Here is a 23326-nt window from a genome sequence, read left to right as displayed (position 1 = left end):
TTTAGCTACTGGTTGATCGATCAATTTTCCTTCAAGCGTAAGTTTTATGGCCGATCTATGTGCCGCCATCCTCTCCGAAAACTTCCGAGTAGTCTGGCCCACATACATGAGCCCACACGGGCAGACAATAATATACACGACAAATGCAGTCGAACAGGTTAAAACAAACCTGATGTCGTATATTTTAGAGCAATGGGGGTGTTTGAACGATCTACAGTTCAGCATCAATTTACACGTGGCACACCCACTGCAACGATAGCAACCTGAAGGTTTATAAGATACATTAGGGGGCCTAGCGATACCCATCCCAGTGATGTCTGTTCTAACTATTCTATCTTTGATGTTACGGCCACGACGAAACGACATCAGAGGAGTAGTGTGATTAAACACTTTGAGCTCTGGATCCGAAGACACAATGGGCCACAGTGCCCTGGTGGCTCTACTCACCCCTCCACTGGATGAGGTGAAATTACAGGGGAAGGGAATCCTATTCTTAAGGTGTCGATCAGTCGGTGCCAAAAGAGATTGCCTAGACATGCCTAGAACCTCCTGTTTCTGCCTCTCAAGCAAATCAGGATCATAACCCCTGGTTATGAAGTTATGAATTAGAGCATCAAGCTCATCAGGAACTCTCGAGGGGTCTGATGCTATTCTAGCTATTCGCATCATCTGTGAGCGAGGGAGCCCTTTCTTAAGGGGCTCGGGATGGTGACTAGATGCTAATAAAAGCGTATTCCGATCAGTAGGTTTGTGGAAAACCTCCGTAGTCAAGCAGCCATTTTCAAGATGAATATTAACATCCAGAAAATGGATGTCTGTCATGCTGCACATAAGTGCTTGACTACGGAGGTTTTCCACAAACCTACTGATCGGAATACGCTTTTATTAGCATCTAGTCACCATCCCGAGCCCCTTAAGAAAGGGCTCCCTCGCTCACAGATGATGCGAATAGCTAGAATAGCATCAGACCCCTCGAGAGTTCCTGATGAGCTTGATGCTCTAATTCATAACTTCATAACCAGGGGTTATGATCCTGATTTGCTTGAGAGGCAGAAACAGGAGGTTCTAGGCATGTCTAGGCAATCTCTTTTGGCACCGACTGATCGACACCTTAAGAATAGGATTCCCTTCCCCTGTAATTTCACCTCATCCAGTGGAGGGGTGAGTAGAGCCACCAGGGCACTGTGGCCCATTGTGTCTTCGGATCCAGAGCTCAAAGTGTTTAATCACACTACTCCTCTGATGTCGTTTCGTCGTGGCCGTAACATCAAAGATAGAATAGTTAGAACAGACATCACTGGGATGGGTATCGCTAGGCCCCCTAATGTATCTTATAAACCTTCAGGTTGCTATCGTTGCAGTGGGTGTGCCACGTGTAAATTGATGCTGAACTGTAGATCGTTCAAACACCCCCATTGCTCTAAAATATACGACATCAGGTTTGTTTTAACCTGTTCGACTGCATTTGTCGTGTATATTATTGTCTGCCCGTGTGGGCTCATGTATGTGGGCCAGACTACTCGGAAGTTTTCGGAGAGGATGGCGGCACATAGATCGGCCATAAAACTTACGCTTGAAGGAAAATTGATCGATCAACCAGTAGCTAAACACTTTAAAAATGCTGGTCACACATTAGAGTCACTCCGGTACTTTATTATAGATCACGTTCCCCTGAGCTTGAGGGGGGGTGATCGGGCAAAATCTCTTTTAGTCAAAGAAACTAAGTGGATACTGAGATTGGGTACCTGCGCCCCTGGGGGGCTTAACGAAAAGATTAATTGGAATACGCTTGTGTAGTGTGGGGGGTTTTGTGTTTTGTTTTTTTATGTTGCTTTTGTGTTATACTATATTTTGGATTCTTTTCATAGATTTATGTGATCTTCTTTTTTTCATTGATTTATGTGTATTGGATAAGCTGCTTTTTTCATTATGTATTGCTGCTTACTTCTTGTTTTTATTTCAGTGTATGTCCCTGCCTGCCCGCAGTGATGACAGCCCAGCCTCCCCTGTGGATTATGCCTGCGCTCCCTCCCGCCGATGGATTGCAGCCGGGTTCTGTGTGAACCGCAAGCTGCTGGTTTCCATGAAGACGGCTGTTTCCGGAAGTGGGTGTCTGACGTGAGCGGAAGCAGAGTGAGTAGCGGGCGCGCACATGACGGACGATGGCGGCGGGGCTACTGTGGTATTTAGGAGGGTAAGTGTTTTATTTGTTTGTGTGTCTGTTGTGTCCTGACGACGGGGGTCCGTCCCCCGAAACGTTGACCTTGGAATACAAATCTTTTTGCATTATTTCGTCTCTGAGTGCCGTTCATTGTTGGACAGTTATATACATATATATATATATACACACACACACACACATATACAACAATGTATATTCACACATACTCAGACCTTATAAATATATATATATATATTTCATATATGCATACATACACATATATATTATATACCCATATACATATATCCAGATATATCCTGATTCAGAGGTATAATTCTTAGAAGTCTGAAACTAAATGTGACCACTCACAGGCTTAAAAACCTGAGAAGTATGCTGCTTAACCGCAGCTTAGTTAATGGGTCTCCCAACACTGCTTAGCTTCCAAGATCAGATGAGATCGGGCGTATCCAATTGTGGTGTGGCTAAGTGAATTAAGCAAAGCTGCTGCAGGTGAGCCTGAACTCACAATGCTTGCAGTGCTCCACAGATACGGTTTTATAATCACCATGTGCTGACAAATTGTATAACACATCTTACTTTACAACAGTGAACAAAGCCAGTATTTGGCTGACCACAGCCATGATTCAGATTTGCAGTCTTTGGGATAATATCATTATAAACAGTTATGATAAAAATAATAATAAGAGAAGTGAGTGTAGATCCATGTAATACACTGTTACAGCATGGTAGGGAAACTGCTTTTTAGTCTTTGCTGGTGTCTTACTCATTATGCAGACAGACGATACAAAATACAACTTGAGCCGACTCAGTAAATAGCACTAAGGTGTCTCTATAAATATATATCTGGCCAAGTGCAGTGCACGCCAGCAATATGCCTGATCCCAAATTCCGCTTAACACCCCTGCGCCTTCAATGGAGGAGAGATGTAATACAGGAAATTCTGGAAATACAACAGGAAAAACAACAGGAAGCATGGTTAAATATGTCCTCATGCTCACAGTATAACACAAAGTGCAGACTTATAATTATGTAAGCAGATTTAATAAACATACTATGTTGCATTCAAACCTGCACATATAACATGTATCCTGTTTAACAAAGACTTAATAGCCTATTGTAACACATATGCAGCGCAGCTGTATTCTAGAAACATACTTCTTTTATCAACAAGAGTTGAACATGAGATTTTATCCAGTGACCCTGACATTTCTGTGTGCAGGGAACATCACTGTGGCAGCAGTTACTCACTAGGCTATGGAGCCTGCCTTTTACAAAAACTCTCATTTGTGTGCCCCCCCCCCCCCCCCCCCCTCCCCGTGCTCCGTGTACCGTTCTCTATACACGGAGCCGGGCTATGGTGGAGAGGGAGCCGGAAGCGGCATTGAGGACCGGGGAGCGCGCCGCATAGAGCCGTGGAGGGGCTATGCATAAATCAACGTGGCCGGCGCGGCTCAGAGCGGCGGGGGACACAGCATAAACAGCAGCGCTGGAAGCGGCGGCGGGCGGATGAAGGGAGTGGCCGGCGGCCACACACACACACAGTTTCCCACACAGCGGGGCGGCAGCGTGAGCTGACCGCCCCGTTCAACATACCTGGACCCTGTGGTGAGGGCTATGACGGGGCTTCTCTGTAAGTTCCGTCCAGCCTTTACTGCAGGTTTTAGTCCTGCACGAGGTGGTGAGGGAGCTCTTTCAGAGAGGTCCGACACCCACAGCTGCTTCAGCAGCTTCCACTATCCCGGACCCTCGCCTTTCTGGAAGGGGGGAAGGGATGTGGAACATTGAAAAATCAAAAATAAATCCAATAATTGTGGAGAAACTCCACAGGCCTAGTTGCTCGGTGAGCACCGAAAAAACACTGAGGTACTCTGGGATATGGAGGGGGGAAGAACTCTCAAATTTTAATTTATTCAGTGCCTAGTTCCTGTGGAACCGTCCATATCCCTAGAGTACTCCAGTGACCCCTAGTGGATGAAAAAGAAATACTGCTCATTCCCAGTGATAGCAACTTCCTTTACCAAGTTTGCTGTGTGTTTGGATCTGTGTCCTCAATCAATGCACTGGACCAGAGAGTAGCTACCAGGAGGAAGAGACAGGAGCCCTACCATGAGGTGGGAGAATGTGTGCTAAGAAAGTGCAAAACTGATTCTATTGCTGTATGTTTGTGTTTTTATTTATTATTTAAATATGTTTGATACAGCCTATACTATAGAACAGTGGTTCTCAAACCCAGTCCTCAGGACCCCACACGGTTCACGTTTTCCATGTCACTCAGCAGGTGCACTGTGTATAACCAACTGTCACATTTAAAAAATCTACAGGTGACCTGCAAAGCATGAACCGTGTGGGGTCCTAAGGACCGAGTTTGAGAACCTGTGCTATAGAACATCTATAGTGTGTTAAATATTAATACTGTATTCCATACAGTATCCAGTGTATACAAAGACCAATGTTTACATTAATATCAAGGGTCGTTACTAGGTTCCTCTACTGCTCACCCAGACTCCCGCACATGCACCAATGTTCTGCAAAGTGGTAGATTGTGCATTTGGAAACCCCCCTCTAGAAATCCAGCGTTTGCCACTGTATGTCCCTGTAAAAACGAATCAACATAATGTGAAAGGTTATTGGTAAGTGAATTTACGTTGAGATGATCGGGCAACCAGGGCGGGAAGTAAGGGATTTATGTTATTTAGGTAAATGGTAGTAGTGTTTGCCACTGTATGTCCCTGTAAAAACGAATCAACATAATGTGAAAGGTTATTGGTAAGTGAATTTACGTTGAAATGATCGGGCAACCAGGGAGGGAAGTAAGGGATTTATGTTATTTAGGTAAATGGTAGTTTGTGGACACCACCGGGTGAACAGTGAACAGAAAATTAAAAGTGTCTTTCGATATCACTCTAGAGGTCAGCGCCTGGGATAACATAAATTTCAACTTAGCTTAAATGTCATCTGTACGGTTACAGGGGAGTTTTTTTATAGGTTGTCTCATTCTCCAATTGTCTATAAGCCTCCAAGAGATTATAAGCCTCCAAGAGATAATCAGTTCTGTCTTGAAAGAATATTCCCTCCCATATCAGCCGACTTAATAACCAAATCATGATCAGAACTGAGACTCTTAATGACCAATCTCTCTCCCTTGGTAAAAGTGTCCTTGAAGGAACTTCTCTCTTCTTTATTACATAGAATCCTAAATGAAATGAAATATTAAATATGGATGTGGGATGTAGTGACAGAGTCATTTTTCGGAGATCAAATAATTTATCCAGATGATTGTGATCAAACAGGTTAACCAAACCAGCAGAGGAGGTAATAGGTTTGGCCTCCTTTGTAAAAGAGAGGCTTATTGGATTTTTCATTTAGGGACATTAATACCACATGGTCTAAATGACACAGTGGAGTTAAATAACACCCAATAGTTCCCTTCATGAAAGATCCCTTTTTGCCTCCTATTTGCTTATTTTTGTCTCTTTTCGAAAATATCTAGTGGGATATAAAGTATATATTTGTTATTATTTGTGTTTTTGATGTCATGTATTGTAGTTGAGGGAACTTTTTATATATATAATAAATATATTGTATTATTAAATATTGAGTAGAGAGAATAGAAAAATTGAACTCTCTGCACTACAACAATTTGTATATGATATATAACATTCTAATGTTTTAAGCTCTTGTTTTAGCCACACGAATTGGATATTAATATTATACTATTTTGTGAAAAAACCATGACTGTAGATATTGATAAATGTGACTGTGCTTGCATTAACAGCTCATTTGTACAGCACAAAGCAAGGACAAATGGACATTGCAATGACTGCATACTAAACAACTAAACTGCTGCTTGACCATATACAGTGTAACTGTGTCTTTGGGAAAAGTAACAAACAGATGTCCAATATAATATAAGTGGAAACTAATGGACTTTGCATTAATTGCATACTAACCACCTGCCTAAACACTGACTGTGATTGAGAAGGTTCTTTTGGTGCACTGTGTGATTGTTCTATGGTCATTAATTGCTTAAATTGTGTTTTTAATCAATATATAGTCTAGTTTAATTTAACACCGGCTGTGTGTACAGATGTGTCCACTTACATCTATGCTATTTTGCTAAATTTTGCACAACATGCAAAACACTGCTAAGCTGTTTTTCACGAGTAGTGAGTGGGTGTATTTTAAAATTTTTGCTTGCCATAATAGAATATGTGTAAGGTAACATATTAAAGAAGCAAATTAGGAAAAATCACAAGACATGGCTAAATCTCTAAGTATATCGCATGCAAAACTGTGATATACATGTTGGGATATAGCAAAGATGTATGTGGACACATCTTGTACGTGTGTTTTTATGTGTTTCAGTGGGATTAAAAAATCTCATAAAATTATTCCGGTATGATGGCGCTTCATTAGTCGTTTTTTTACCCTAGTTATGGCCCCACTAGGAGGGTCAAATAATAACACAACAATAATAAGGGGTAGATTTAAAAAAAAGGCACAATTTGTCAATTGCTGATCATCGGCAACTCTGACAACTAAGCTTTTTAAGCATTACTTCCTACTGCCATTTTAAAACCATTGGTAAAACCTACTGTTGATCAGTAGCTTTGACAAACTGCGCCTTAGAAAATCTACCTCTAGATCAGAAACCTACCTCACGATCTCTTTCAGTCTTGGTGAGACGCATCTGTCTCAGCATCTGAGAGCGCTGCTCCATCATTAGCGTTCTCTCATATGTATATGCAGAGATGTCACTATTGTTCTGCAAATATTTGAAAAAGATCATAAATGAATGTACAACACAGTGTAGTGCTTTATTTATAATGCATTGTATACTTAAAAGACAAAGTACATAGTATCCATTACTTATTTTCCATAAAATGCATACTGTATTTGGGAGCACACTATGTAGCCTAATACCCCCATGATACTGGCACATATAATGGAAACCTTGTTTGAAAGAGGGATGAACCTCTTTCAAATAATGTGGCCCTCCAGTAGGTATTGTCTGGTGATTCCCAAACAATTCCACCAAACTCTATGGAAACATAACATTTTCCCCATACTTAACTTCATACACACGTGGCACCTTTGTTTGAAGGCATTTTCTATTTCCAATAATGTGCTCATATAGGGGGGAAGTCAATTAGCCATGGGAAATGATCTCCGGGGGTAATTCAGTTGATTATGATAGCCAGCATTATCTGGGATTTTCTTTTAACTGCCCAGATCCCTGTGTTTCGCACCCTGTGTTTTCATACATTTTACCACGAAAAAAGGGCATTAATTGAATTGCCTGAAAAAACATTGGGCAAAAAATCCAGAAAAAGCCAGTTTTTTGTGGCAAAATTTACAGTGTCTAAATGAATCTTCCCTCTTAGTAGTTATTGTCTGGTGATCACCACACAATGTCATAAACAGTACACACAAAATTTTTTTTTCCACACATTGGGTCTGGAGATCCTATGTCCACATGCTGTTCCAAATAAAAATCACGTACTCATATTTAATGCAATTTTTTTTTTTTTACTAAAACTGAATGTAGAATTATGCTGGTTGCAATTTTAATGTCAAAACAAGAACCACAAAGTATGTATTTGTGGCTTTATACAGTATATAACACTTGAAATCTTAATAAAAATGACTTACAATATATGGCCACTTTAGTTACATCTTATTTAACGTGTAACAATAAGCAGAATGACTAAACTTCACATAAGTCTCTGAAACAAACAAGGTATAATTTGTATGGGTACTATGTTATAACAATGATATTGATGTTGGAAGGTAACAAGAAAAAATGAGGAAAATGGTCACAACAAAGGGGTGAAAAAAACCCTCAGCAGCAAAGACGTTAAACTCCTGCATCAATTTTAGGATGGTGTCCATATAGGAGTACTCAACATGTGGCCCTCTAACTACTGTGAGCTTATTACCACTGTGAAAAACCTTTATCCATCGAAGGAAAAAAAGAAACCTAGGTAAGCTTAACCCTGCCACATATTATGTAAGCAAGGTATATTTATCCAAACCATAACGTCATCTTAAAACTATAATACAGAAAAAGAAAAAAACAAATAGAAACATACTGGAGGAATCAACCCACTTATTTCCTAGAAAAGAGGATAGATTATAGACAGACCTGTAGAGAACTAACATCAGTGTCTAATACACGTATTGTTTTTTTTTTTACATTTCATTACATGTACCAAAAACACCATCTGGAGGGAATATTCTAAAAAGACAAACAAACCAAAAGGAAGAGCCATTCCTCATTTTCAACATCTATGGATAAGTATTAAACCATTCTCAAACTTTCAACCTAAGTGTTTTTTTCTTATACTATCAATACACTTTTCTAAGACTCTCCATATAGTATCAGCGCTAACTTAACTAACCACATCACCCCTTTTCAGTTTTTCTTATATATTAATTTCAAATACTTTTCTTTTATTAATTTTCCTACCATTTCTACTACTTCCACTTCTGCTTCAATCCTAAGATGATAAAGGAAGGTTGCAAGGTCTTTCTTCATTTGGATGCTGTTGTCGTCCATTTGTGCTACTGTAAAAATCCTCATTTGGCACTTTTTCCACACCTGCAAATAAGCAAGTACTCACTCTCAAAATAAAAAAAAACAACTAAAAACAAAACCAGTTATTATATGTGATTTGCATCTACATTTTTGACATGACTACTGCATATGTAAGTAACCAGAAGCATAGGTGCTGAAACAGGGGAGTACTGTGTAACGGAGCGCAGTGTGGCCACCATCTACAGTTAATATGGGCAGTGTCGGTATGGAGATAATACCCTTTTTGGCTACTACACTTCCTATCTCGCCACAGTGCTCCTCAGTACTCCCACCCCTTTCCCTCATGGCACCCCCTGACCTCCCCGCATTTTCAACCAGGTTCAGCTGAAAATGTACCTGTAAAGTCTCATTATCTACCATGCACAGCCTCAGCCAGGGTGTGAACTATGAGTGGATCCTGTCACTTCGTCTTCTTCATAAAGGGGCAAATTCAGTATGAATTGCAAGTAGCGATTCGTACGGAATTTTTGCTGAGGGGCCGCGGGCGCATGCGCAGCAGGCCCTACTGCACATGCGCCCGCAATTTCTGCGGGGGGCCGCAGAAATTGCGATCGCCTCTGCCTGTCCATCAGGCAGAGGCAGGTGCAGGGCGGGAGGGGGGCGGCAATGCTCCGTTTTCCGGGTGGAAACGGAGCGTTGCGGGGGCGTGACAGCCCAAACGGTGGGCTGGTATGCGTGAACGGGGGCGTGTCGGGAGTGCGGCCGCAGCGGCTGCATGACGTCACACGCAGCCGCTGCGACAACAAAATTGGCACCTGGACTCCTGCGGCCGCAGCTAAGCTGCGCCAGCAGGAGTCATACTTAATTTCTGCTAACAATTTCTGCTTGAAGCAGGGGGAAGGCACCGGTCAGCATGCCTGGCGGCCTTGCCCAGCGCTGGGCGGCCTCCAGTATGCGTGCTAATGGTTAGCAAAATCTGCTGATTAGCAGAATTTGCTAACCTTACTGAATTGGCCCCAAAGTCACTAACATGTAACAGTTATGTTTTTGGTCTGTATTTATTATACGTATTTTGTGGGAAATCACCCGAAAAAATCAAGATATACTTAAAATGCAAGACATCTGCTACACTTTCCCTGTTTCCCATCTCTATCATCAGGTAGGTGGTATGGCGGGTAAGTCCAGCTGTCCTTGAGGCGGCGACATTCAGCAATTTAGGTGTGCCATAAATAATATTTTGCCCCTCCAACCAAAAAGGTTGTGGCGCCCCTGACCAGAAGGTAATAAATTACTTGATAAACACAGTTATTAGCCTAGCCGTGCCGAAATTTGATGTGTACATTTCATTAGAGTAGTGACAATGTATGGGAGGTTTGAAAGGAGAATAATAAGGGCCAGCCTAGTGCTTTTCATTGTAAGCAAGAAAATGAAAAGCACTAGGACGTAGCTACAGTGGCATTGCTATGGGGTACAGAAGTCATATACACTGAAGTGCCAAAAGTCAAGGATAGGTGCCTACTATCTTGTATGACCCCTCTAGCCTGGTGAAGTGCAGCAACTCGATGTGGCATCGATTACACCAGTGAATGAAGTCCATCAGAGAGATGTTGACCCATGCCATATGGATAGCTTCCAACAGCTTCCTGATGTTTGTAGGTGCCGAAACCTGGGGGCTGAGTGGACCTCTTTAAATCACTAAAGTTACTAGTCAATGATGTGTTCAGGTGTACCAGCAAACCCAACACATGACACGTGAACACACCTCACGCCATTATGGAACCACCATCAGCCTGCACTGTGCCTTGTTGACAACAATGGGGTTTGCACCACACCCAAACCCTACTTTCAGACAAATACAACTCTAACTATGACTCATAGGACCACGCAACATGTCAGTGACCCAGGATCCAATTATCAATGTCAAGAGCCCAGGTGACGCCCTGTGTCCGGTGTCTTAGTGTTAACAGGGCCACTCTGGTGAGTCTTCTGATACCATATCGCATGGAAGCTAAAGAACGCTGCACTGACTTGCTGGCAGAAATCAGGTTGACATGTAAGATTCAAAAACTGACAAGAGGGGAAGGGGGGGGGGGTGAGTACTAGAAAACACATTATCTGGTAAAATTATATTTCCAGTTAGAGGTGTGTAAAGGGGATGTTAATCAGAGTGAGCATAATGGATGTTATCCAAGGACACTATAATGGTGCGTAATATGAATTAGGGAACTGTAATGTGGCATAATATGAACTGGAAGCACCATAATGTGGCATAGTATGAACTGGTAGCACTACAATGTGACATCATATGAACTTGTGACACTGTTTAGCATGATGTGATCTAGAGACACATTATGTCATAACATGAACTGAAGCCACTGTTTGGTATAATGTGAAAGATGGCACTACAACAGGGCATAAATTAACTAGGCCACCACTACAGGGCATAAAATGAACAACTGCTGCAGTTAGAGGTTTCAATCCATAAACATTAGGGTAGGGCCTCTTCAAAATGTTGCTATGGGGCTCTCAAAATTCTACCTATGCTCCTGACAACACCCCATTTTGACATGGCCACACCCCATGTCCCTATTTATGGATATAAAATGTTGACTTTTGAGCACCTTTCTCATGGAGTCTTATGCACATTATTTACTGTTTTATCCTCAGGTTTATTTTCATGAGAGTAAACCATCAGAGACTATTTAGCAAAAGCATTTTCTTATGCTGCCCTGTAAGAATGTTTTTCTCCGCTTGTTATCATTTCAGTATTGTCACGATCACGACTGTATTTCTCATATTCTGGGGCTTACCTCAGCGTATCCTGTAACTCACCAGGAAGACTGCAAATCTGCGTTTGCTTACCTTGATTAGCCACCTGAGTAGGAATTCCTCTAAGTAATCAGCTGTTTGCAGCATTTTGATTCTTCACGGTGTTCATTCTGGAGTTTAGGCCTAAAAGTTAACATCCTCTGTTCATTTGCAGAAATTTAAGCTTCAGTGTTTTTTTCGGCCTGCTAGGCCTCACTCCAGATTGGAGCCTAACCTGGAGTACTGACATGACAGGATCTGATCACCTGACCCGGAGCTATCCAATCCTGTGACAGCCTGAGACTCTCTGAATCACCTGACTCTGTTTACCATTGACCAGGAAGTATAAGTACAGAGACTTGTGCTACAGAATCTGCCAGCTCTGTGTGAGCTTCGTAGCTGAGCTCCCTAAAAGGTAACACTTTTACATTGGTTCCTGTAAAACTCTGCTCTTTTGTTACCCAGTCTGGATTACAGTTGTGTTACCAGTTATATCCAGTTTCAGTCTTGTCTTAAAGTCACATCCACAGTATTCTTCAGTCTCGTCTTAAAGCCACCGCCGCAGTATTAATCAGTCTCATCTTAAAGCAACAGCCACAGCATTCTTAGTCTCATCTTAAAGACACAGCCGCAGTATTCTTCAATCTCGTTTTAAAGACACAGCCACAGTCAATGTTCTACATACAGTTGCATTTCCAGTTATACCGGTACCCAGCCCGGTTCACAGTGTGGTTCTCAGTCACCGGTAACCAGCCCAGTTCTCAGTCTCACCAGTAACCACTCCGGTTCAACGTCTTTAGCTCTTCCCCAAGATATGTGTAACTCCAGAGAACCTGTTTCATAGTAACCTTGGGTAAACAAACACTTACTCCTGTGACAGATTATCCAGTAAATTCTCACCAATACATTCACCATCCTGCTATCAACACCAAGTCCCTGGTGATCCAGTGGTCAGGATACGGCTCCCTCTGCCGAAGCCCGGGTTCAACTCCCGGTCAGGGATTACTCCTTACTACTTCATCTCACTGATTCCCACAGACCAACCAAATATACACAGTCCTCCAGTTACCCGCACGGACTTCACATACACGCTGGGTTCACAAAAACCACAGTCAGGACAAGTATTCTGCTAATTAAAACTAGAAATAGCTCTAAAGAGCTTCATATTATTTTTACTGCCTTAGTGTAGCCTCTGATACTGCAATTAGGGAAGACCGATCAGAGGCCCCATATTGATCTTTTGGATTGATACGAAATTGGCATCTGTGTATTTATTACACTAACAAATTATGTCAATGTGCGCGGACCCCTGTGTTTTGATTTTGTTTTTAAGTACATACTCGTGTTTTGACTTTGCAAAACCACACTCAAGTGTTTTGGTTTGGATTCCGAGTTCGGTTCAGTTAAAAATTGATTTAAAAAAAATCAACAATTTTTTTTATAAAAATCTATAAAAACAACTGAAATCATGTAATTTTTGGAATCCAAACCCAAAATTCAAACTGAAAATTTGAGTTCCGAACCGCAGGAAGTTCTGAACAGGAACTCCGGTTCGGATCCACAAAATCCGAGGACATTCGATTCGAAAGGAGTCTGGCTCAAATCTTCCTGCGTTTCAGAATTCAGATTTTAAATCTGAATTTTGGATTGCAAAAGTTGCATGATTTTAGGTGTTTTTAATAAAAAATTTTAAACAATTTTTTTAATTGAAGCATCGCATCAAATAAAACTTGTCAACAAATACGTTCACAATTATTAACACACACAGAAGTCGAATATAAAATGATATTGTTACACCCAGTTTGTCTTTTCTATATAAATTCTTGATAGAAACATTACACACCAGGACCAGGTCCACCTGTCACTAAATACAATGTAAGAGTATTGAGGATCACTGCAATCTAAGCAGTGCTTAAAGTGTTCCTAGAGAGGTGGTGGAACTCATCCCCTTCATCCTCCACACCCGTAGCCTTTGCAAAAAAGGGAATGCCTCAAAAAGGGTTGTGGACTCAAAAAGAAAGGGGTGTGGTCACCCAATACTATCCCCAATTCAAATTACGCCGCACAGTAGCAATCTTATTCAAATTACACCACATAGCAGTGTCCCTTATTCATGTTATGACACATGTTAGTGCCCCTTAATCACAAAGCCCACAGTAGTAGCACACCAAATACACATAATGCCCACAGCAGTAGTACCGCTTATGCAATGCCCACAGCAGTAGTACCCCTTATGCAATGCCCACTGTAGTGCCCACAGTGGTAGCGCTCCTTATGTAGAGACCATAGTATTGGTGCTCCGTATGCAGTGCCCCCAGTAGTAGTGCCCCTTATGTCCCCAGAAGTGATGCCCCCTATGAAGTGCCCTCATTAGTAGTGCCCCCAATAGCAATGCCCCCATGTAGTATTGCCCCAGTAGTAATGCCCCATGTAGTAATGCCCCCTCTAGTAGCATACTTACACACACAAAGCTCCTGCGTCCGACCGCTGCCATCCTTCCATGCCACCCGCTCCTTGGAACTATGGGAGAGACGTCATGAAGACATCCCGTACTTGCGTGGGTTCCCTCCGGGTACTCCGGTTTCCTCCCACAATCCAAAAATATACTGGTAGGTTAATTGGATCCCAACAAAAATTAACCCTAGCGTGAATGTGTGTGCGTGCACATGTGGTAGGGAATATAGATTGTAAGCTCCACTGGGGCAGGGACTGATGTGAAAGGCCAAATATTCTCTGGAAAGCGCTGCGGAATATGTGTGCGCTATATAAATAAATAAATAATCTCTTTGACATAGTCAACTTCCTTCTCTGCCCACCCCTGCCTCGTCTACCCTTTTCACTCCCTGCCCATGATTTTGACTACTACTTCACATCCAAAATTGACTACACATGTCAAGACATTAAATCCCAACAGACCCTAAGCAATCCACCCCTTCCTTTACCTGACCACCCTTCCCCATCCATTTTACCAACTCTGACTTTTTTGCCCCCATTGTTTTCATTGTTTTTGGAGATGAAGTCAGGTCTCTCATCCACTCTCCACTAGACCCTGTCTCCTCCATCACTCCTCCATTATCTTACTCATGCTTGTTCCCATCTTGCCAACCTCTTCAATCTCTCCCTCTCATCAGGCACTGTCCCCGCTGCCTTCAAGCGTGACCATTTCTCTCATTTTAAAAACCTATCCTTGATCCTAACACTCTTTCCAACTACCGACGCATCTCTCTTTCCTGTCCTTATACCTAAAACACCTTTGTCTACAACGTTCTTACCTCCCATTCCCAGCTTAACCAGTTTAAGTCTGGCTTCCTTCCTCTCCACTGAGGCAACTTTAAAAAAAGCTTGCAATAACCTCCATGCTGCCAAATTCAAGGACCACTACTCTGCTTATTTTCTTTGACCTCTCTGCTGCTTGTGACATTGTGGACCACCCTCTCCTTCTGCAACTCCTTAACTTCATTGGTCTGTGTCACAAAACGGAGGCATTCAGCACTGCCAGACGCACTCTGTCTTACCACCGCCACAAACCTTTGCGCGGTCCCTCATCTGTGCAATCTACTGGTGTCCTGTGCGGTCATCCTCTATGCTGTGGCTTACAGTCAGCACCGATGGACCCGGCGGCCATTGCAAATCTCCTAGGCCGCATCACGCCAGTGTTTCCGCCAAAGTTCTCCATGGACAGTGCCATGACAGTTCCTGGTCAGCTGACTGTCCAAAGCCCAATCCAGAATAACTTCCTTGTCATGTGAGTCGCTCATCCAGTCAGCAGTGAGTACAGGGTATAAGTTCCAAGTCCCAGCACTGGCATGCTGTCAGTGCTTTGTAGTTTGTAATGAGCTCCTACATCTCCAGCTGTATTAGACTAAGGGGCAGATTTATTAAGCTTGGTGAAGTGATAAAGTGGAAGGTGATAAAGCACCAGCCAGTCAGCTCTTAACTGTTACTTTTCAAATCCAGCCTGTGACATGGTAGATAGGAGCTGATTGACTGGTACTTTATCACTTCACCAGGCTTAATAAATCTGCCCCTCAGTGCTTTATCCATCACAGCACCACTTGACTACCTGGCAGATATTAAAGGGCCATGCCGCTATTTCCATTTCAGCGTATCCAAGTGCACTGGTAAGCCATCCCAGTGCACCTAAAGACTGTTCTGCATTCCATCACGGCATCTGTGCTCTGCTGGTTCCGTCCAGCACTCCAGAAAACTTGCATTGCTGACTCCATTCAGCATTCACAGAAAACCTGCTCTGCTGGTTCCGTCCAGCACTCAAGAAAACCTTCATTGCTGACTCCATTCAGCATTCACAGAGAACCTGCTCTGCTGGTTCCATCCAGCACTCCGGGAAACCTGCATTGCTGTTCTCATCCAGTACCCGTATAGCTGGTCACCTCCACTCTTACGATCCTCAGCCAACTGACACTTCTGATGAGGAGATCACACCTAAAGCCTGCAAAAATACGTCCACATCTCCCAAGCCCAGACCAAGCAATCCAAACTAGTCCGGTTTCACAAATACCCACAGCCGTGACAGTATACATGGCACTGGCCTCTTCTGGATTACCTACTACCTCTATAACTGCTCCTACTCGGCCTCCTTTCATGACTTCATGACTCCACATCCCTCACACGTCCCCAAACAGTAGGTGTTCCCCTAGGTTTTGTGCTTGGACCTTGCCCTTTCTCTCTCTATACTGTACATCCTCTTTAGGTGAGCTTATTAGTTCTTTTGACTTTCAATATCATTTCTATGCTGATGATACTCACATCTGCCTTTCCTCCCCTGACATCTCTCCCTCGCACCTCACTCATATCTCCAACTGTTTCTCTGCTACCTCTTCTTGAATGTTCCAGCACTATCTTAAACTTAACATATCTAATGCTTGCCATACAGAGGAGCAACTATCCTCCAACCACCCGACATATCTGTCCAACTAAAACATTGCCTTACCAAACTGCCAACTTTTTCATCAGACCACCAACTTCTCTCCAACTCGTGATATCACAGAAGTAGACAGACAGTGCAATGTGTGATGCATTGTGTGAGTGAGCCGACAGGTCAACTCTGCTAGCATTTTAGATGCAATGCAATGCAACTAAGATGCACCAGTAAACTGTGCAGATTCATTTGATATATGTTTGTGATTGAGTCTGTATATGAAGCACAACAGAACTTGGAATGGAAAAAAAGCTGTGGCCACTGCATTGTATATGTATGCAGATTCAGGGACTCAGTCGCACACTTATATACAGGTGTTGCATATCAAATTAATCAGCACAATCTTTAAGATGCCCTTTCAGCAAAAGAGACACCTGATGCTAGCAGAATCTCAGAGTACCTGTCATGCCAAAAGGATCGGTTCAGCGCGACTGTAGCAAAGATGTAGAATTAATAAAAAATACAGAGTAACTGCCACCTGAACAGGTTTATTCTTTTACACATATGCTTCAAAATCAATAAAGATTCTATTATAGTATCTCCTTTAAATCAGTTTTTAGCTTAAGTACAATTGAACCAATACCCTATGGAATTTCTGACATACCTTATGCTGTTTTAACAGAAATGGCAGCAGCATAAGCATCCCACCATCATGCACAATCCACCAGACATCAATATTTCCTTCCAGATAACGCTCATAGTTGCTTGGATAGAAAGAGACATTTTTAGGGACCATAAGTGCCAAATGAGCTGCGGTTGTGCATCGTACAGTTTCTGGAGAAGAAAAGAGGGCTGTTACAAAATGACCTGTTTTGGTTTCTCAGTCACAGTTAGGCTAAATAATTTAGGTTAATACCTGATGAGGAACTGTGCTTTTAAAAATCAAAACACCACATCTGATATGGCAGATATACTAAAGATATCAGGAGATACTATATACAGATGTGTCCACTTATATCTAGCCTACAGTACCTGTATGTTAAACAGACATTCAAGTCACGCCATGGCTCGGTAGTGTTGAGCGTCTTTACATGCAACTTTTCCCATTAAAATGCATCCTATTCACAACATGATGAAAATAGGACGCACAAACAGCTTATGCTGATTAAAATGACCACTGCTGTATCTACATATGAAATAATGCATTACAGTGTCTTATAGGAAAACACTAACGCACCATTTTGTATGCAAATGCTAAGAGAATATAGGCATGCCACATATAATTTTAATCAGCAGAGTCTGCTTGTGCATCTTATTCGCATGACAATGTAAATAAGATAAATTTTCAGAAAAAAAAAAAAAAAACGCCCAATGCTAACGGAGTTTCACTGGACTTGTCAGCTCACTCACACCAGGCATCTCCTGCTACGTGGCATATTGAGGCAAGATGTACAGTAGGCGGACACACAGATACATATAGAGTATATAAGAGAATTAGCAGCACCTCTTAGAGCAGGGATAGGGAACCTTTGGCCCTCCAGCTGTTGTTGAACATCATTCCAGCAAGCCCTACAACAGTTTTAGCATGGCCAATTAGCAAAACTGTAGCAAGTCATGCTGGTATGTGTAGTTCAACAACAGCTGGTGGGCCGAAGGTTCCCCATCCCTGTCTTAGAGGAACCCCTATTAGTGGGACCAAGACAAAACACAAACCAAAAAGATATTCCAGGCGGCATTAGTCAGTTATAGAGTTATATCACATTGACAGATTAATAGTCCTTATGTAGAGGAGTGTGCTATTAATCTGCCAATGGGCTATAACTCCATAACTGACTAGCGCCCTTTGGAAAATCTTTTTTGTGTATATCTGTGTATATATATATATATATATAGGAACATATGTGAGCGGCACTCTGCGGTTTTTCAACAAGAACAGGACATCACCCCGTTACTAGCAGCAACGTTTTGGTTTTTATTAAACCGTCATCAGGATTACATAGATGTTTAATAAAAAACGAAACGTTGCTGCTAGTAACGGGGTGATGTCCTGTTCTTGTTGAAAAACCGCAGAGTGCCGCTCACGTATGTTCCTATTTGAAACAAACAGCTTTGTATGAGAAGGCACCAAGTACTATCTACAAATTATTACCGGAGTGCCGAGTATATATATGATATATATATATATATATATATATATATATGTGTGTATGTACTGTATATCTATCTATCTATCTATCTATCTACATATGGCAGTCCAGTATGGATGCCACCATGGGTGTTTGCAGGACAGGGCACAACAGTTCGGGTGCACCAGGCCAAAGCGACCTGGGTTTAGGACTGGACCAAGAGGAAGGCCTAGGAGGTGTTGGGACACAGCAAGTTATCTTAGTGCGGCCGGCTTTGGGTCCCTGGGGTTTGGATAGGAGAGAGAGAGTGGGCAGGCTCCCATCCATGCAGGTCCAGTCCAGGTTTTGGAGCAAGTGCTATCAGAAATCAGGCACACCTGTGCCACACTTTTATAAAGCTCGTTAGGGCAACGGCTCAAGGCTCCTGATGCCAACAAGTGGCCAGGCGATAGAGGGCGGGCCATTGGGTTAGAGACAGGGAGCCTGATATTTGTATACATGCTGTTTGTGAACTGGTCCTGGTTAAGGTACTTTGTAAATTTGCAGTGTTAAAGACCTGTTTACTGTGCTGTGGAAGTAAACAGACTGCTTTTCCCGTACAACGGTGTCAGCATCTTGTCTGGTGGAAGGTCGCTTTCTTACAAGTGGCGACCTAACAGGGACCTGACACACTAAGCACAGTAAAAACCCAGCGACTGCAGGATCCGCTGGAGCCATGACAGTCTCCACAGACTCAGCAAACTTCCTCTGGTCAGGTTAGTAACCAGCCAGGGTGTGTGTGTAAATTGTTTTGTTTATTTTTTTATTTCATTTTTTTTAAAGTGTTTTTTTTGTGTATTGTAGTTTGGTGGTGTATGTTAAGTGACTAATTCATATATCGTGCATCCATCCTGTCTACCATGGAGGAGTTGTTAAGGGCCCTAACTAATGTGGCTGCGGGGCAACAATCCCAGATGCAGCATCTCCAAACACAAGTACAGGATCAGCAGGAAACCCTGCACTTGATTCGTGATGAAGTAGGTCGCCTGCGACAGTATCACCAGGAGCCTAGGTCGTTGCAAAAGATGTGTCCCTCAGACAATGTTGAAGCCTATCTGGGGACCTTTGAGCATGCAGCTGCATGCCTGGGATGGCCAGAGGATAGCTGGGCGAATAAGCTGGCCTCATATTTGACGGTGGATCCCCAGAAAACGTACCATGACCTCCTGGTGGACCAGGCATCCACCTATTCACAGCTTTAAGCCGGCATATTGGGTCGCATCGGCGTAACCAAGGCCTGCAAAGCCCAGCGGTTCAAGGACTGGGATTGGACCATGATATAGAATTCTCAAATCCAACTGGATGAACTTCTAAAGATGGCGAGGTCTTGGCTTCAGTCAGAGAGTAATACGGCAACCCAAGTGGTGGAGACCGTAGCCGTAAACCACTGTATACGGGTCTTAGACAGAGGCACGCAGAGTTGGGTTCTCCAGGCTGACCCCCAAAATATGGAGGACCTAGCCGCCGTAATGGAGAGATATGCTGCGTTGGGCAAAATGGATAAGCCCTTAGACCGAGAGACTCGACCAGTTCCAAGACCCTGGACCTGTCAACCTCCAGAAACGGGGGCCTGGACCAATCCAGTCACCTGCTATGAGTGCAGGGAACAGGGCCACATCCAAAAGGACTGTACCAAACAGCATGAGCCTATGTAGTGCGGAGCAGGGAAATCGGGGCAACCAGCCTACAGCTGTGTCAGAAGTAAGGGTTCGTTTGTGCCCTCCCAGTTCCAGGTGACCCTTCAGATCGCAGCACGGCCAATCCAGACACTTGTCGATACAGGGAGTGAGTTGTCAATTATCTCTGCAGGGTCGGTCCCTGAAGGCATTGACAAGGTCTTAACTGCAGTTGAGGTGCTCTGCGTCCATGGTGCCACTCGCAAGTACCCCAGAGTGCGGTTTCCAGTGTAACATCAGGGGCAGATATTCCAGCTGGTAGCAGGTCGCCCCGCACTCGCCCTACCCTTTGATCCTGGAGCGAGATTTCCCTAACCTGTCGGAACTGCTGGCATTTCAACTCAAGGAACTTCCTTCCTCTCCCAGCTCCGTGGCACGAAGGTCGAGTAATTCTTCAGGAGCCGACTGCCTGTGTGGAGTTGGTACATCTACTCCAGAAGAGCCGACCAACCCAGAGGAGGCGAGTGACGAAAGGACATTAAGAACTGTCATGTCGCTTCAGGATTTTGGACGAGGCAAGCGAGAAGACCTGAACCTCGCGAATGCTTTCCAGAACATTTGTAGTTATAATGAGAAAATGAATTCGTCCTTACCCAGGGGGGGCGGACCTTATTTCATAGTAGAGAAGGAATTACTATATAGGGTTGTCGAGGAATGGGTTAAGAAAGTTGAGCAGCTTATAGTGCCACGGGTCCATCAGCCTCTGGTCCTGGAAACTGACCATTCACAGTTGTGGGGTGGACATTTAGGGGAGGAGAAAACTCTGCAGAGGGTACAGCAGTGATTTTTCTGGCCGGGAATCCGTGAGTTAGTAGCAAAGTACTGTCAGGAGTGTCCCATGTGCCAGCGTACCGCACCAAGTCCTAGTAAAGAACTCCCTTCATACCTCTTCCGGTAATCTCCGTTCTCTTTGAAAGGATTGGGATGGATATTGTGGGGCCGGTGGAAAAATTAGCAAGGGGACACCAGCATATTGTAGTCCTCCTTGATTATACCACACGATACCTTGAAGCCATCTCTCTACGGAATATGAAGACAGCAACCATTGCCAAGGAACAATTGCTGATCTTCTCCTGCCTGGGCATACCCAAGGAGGTCCTCATTGACCAGGGAACCCCCTTTATGTCCTGGCTGATGAGCGATTTGTATCGGATACTGGGGGTTAAAAAGATTCGCACCTCAGAGTATCATCCCCAGACCAATGGCTTGGTGGAGCGTTTTAACTGCACACTCAAGCAGATGCTCAGGAGGGCAGTGTCGCCCAGGACAAAAGGGACTGGGACCAGATCTTACCTTTTCTGATGTTCGCCATCTGAGAGGTTCCCCAGTCCTCTACTGGCTTCAGCACTTTTGAGCTGTTGTACGGCAGACAGCCAATGGGAATCCTGGACCTCCTAAAAGAGGTGAACAACAGACATCCTCGGAGCCAAATGTAGTACAGTTTGTCCACCAGCTCTACAGGCAGTTTCAGCAGATAGCCCCATTGGAAAGTGACCATATGACTGAGGCTCAGTCTAGACAGAAATGTCATTATGATGTCCAGCCTGAGAAACGGAGTTTTAACCCTGGGGACAAGGTCTTGGTCCTGGTACCCACAGTGTCGGGCAAGCTGTATGCCCATTGGCAAGGGCCTTATACAGTGCTCAAAGCTGTGGGGCCAGTGACTTATTGTGTAAGCCAACCAGGAAAGCGGAAGCTTACACAGATCTATCATATAAATCTGCTGAAGCATTGGAAGGAAAGCTCAGAGACAGCAACTGCAAGAGTGGCTAGGATCTTAGCATGTGTGATCCCAATTGACAGATTTCTCGACGAGGTCAAGACACATCAAGCTCAAGACATGGTCAGGAGAAATTTAGATGTCTTTTCGACGATTCTAGGGAGGACTAAGATCATCGACCATGACATTGTTACTCCTCCGCGGTAGTGCTCAATCTGCGGCCGTACCGGATACCCGAGGCGAAGAGGGACACAGGGTGGTAATTCAGAGTTGATCGCAGCAGCAAATTTGTTAGCAGTTGGGCAAAACCATGTGCACTGCAGGTGTGGCAGATATAACATGTGCAGAGAAAGTTAGATTTGGGTGGGTTATATTGTTTCTGTGAAGAGTAAATACTGGCTGCTTTATTTTTATACTGCATTTAGATTTCAGTTTTAACACACCCCACCCAAATCTAACTCTCTCTGCACGTTATATCTGCTCCCCCTGCAGTGCACATGGTTTTCCCCAACTGCTAACAAAGTTGCTGTTGCGATCACTCTGAATTAGGCCCCAAGTATGCAGGGAAGTAGAGGACATGTTATGCCTGGGGGTTATTGAAGATTCTACCAGCGGATGGAATAACCCCATAGTGCTGGTTCCCAAGCCGTCCGGAGCACTGCGGTTCTGCAACGACTTCTGCAGGTTAAACCAGGTGTCTAAATTTGATGCATATCCCATGCCACGATTGATGAGATGATCGAGCAACTAGCCCAAAGCCAATACTTCACTAATCTTGACCTTACCAAAGGATATTGGCAGAATCCCCTCACCGAGGCTGCCAAGGCGAAAACAGCATTTTCCATCCCAGATAGTCTATTTCAGTATCGAGTTTTGCCATTTGGTCTTCACAGGGCCTCGGCCACATTCCAGCAGGCTATGAATAAGCTTCTCCAGCCCCATCTAGATGACACTGTTAACTTCAGCGACGACTGGGAGTCTCACATGGCCAAAGTGGAAGCCTTATTAAAAACTCTGCACTTCCATGGCTTCACGGCCATCCCAGAGAAGTGTGTGGTAGGTATGCCAGAGGGTAAGTACTTGAGGTACGTGGTGGGCCAGTGGCCAAATCATACATCAGGTCAATAAGGTGGAGGCCGTTGCTACCTGGTCAAGGCCTGAGAGGAAGACCCAACTCAGGGCCTGGTGGGATATTAACCGCAGGTTTGTCCCGTACTTTGCCACCAGAGCAGCTCCGCTCACTGATTGCTTGCAAAAAGCAAAGTCCAGACAAGCTTGTGTGGACATGCCAGGTACATAAGACCTGGAAGGACTTAAACAGTGTCCCGTGTAAAGCACCAGTGTTGATAGCCCCGGAC

At 43.7% G+C, this 23326-nt stretch overlaps 1 protein-coding gene across 2 annotated transcripts in view; it reads right to left on the bottom strand.

Moving 5' to 3' along the window:
* SLC12A4 (solute carrier family 12 member 4) overlaps positions 1–23326 on the bottom strand; it is a 939289-nt gene that overhangs the window by 105616 nt on the left and 810347 nt on the right. For both annotated transcript variants that reach the window (XM_063945258.1, XM_063945259.1), the window contains exons 19-21: positions 17072–17241; positions 8652–8783; positions 6840–6947 (exon numbers count right to left, since the gene is read on the bottom strand). In XM_063945258.1, the coding sequence (XP_063801328.1) occupies positions 6840–6947; positions 8652–8783; positions 17072–17241 (410 nt within the window). The remainder of the gene's footprint in view (positions 1–6839; positions 6948–8651; positions 8784–17071; positions 17242–23326) is intronic.

This window comes from Pseudophryne corroboree, chromosome 11 (assembly GCF_028390025.1).
Source record: "Pseudophryne corroboree isolate aPseCor3 chromosome 11, aPseCor3.hap2, whole genome shotgun sequence".
Classification (NCBI taxonomy): domain Eukaryota; kingdom Metazoa; phylum Chordata; class Amphibia; order Anura; family Myobatrachidae; genus Pseudophryne; species Pseudophryne corroboree.
Note: the sequence above shows the minus strand (reverse complement) of the source record. Positions and strands in the feature narration are given on the sequence as shown.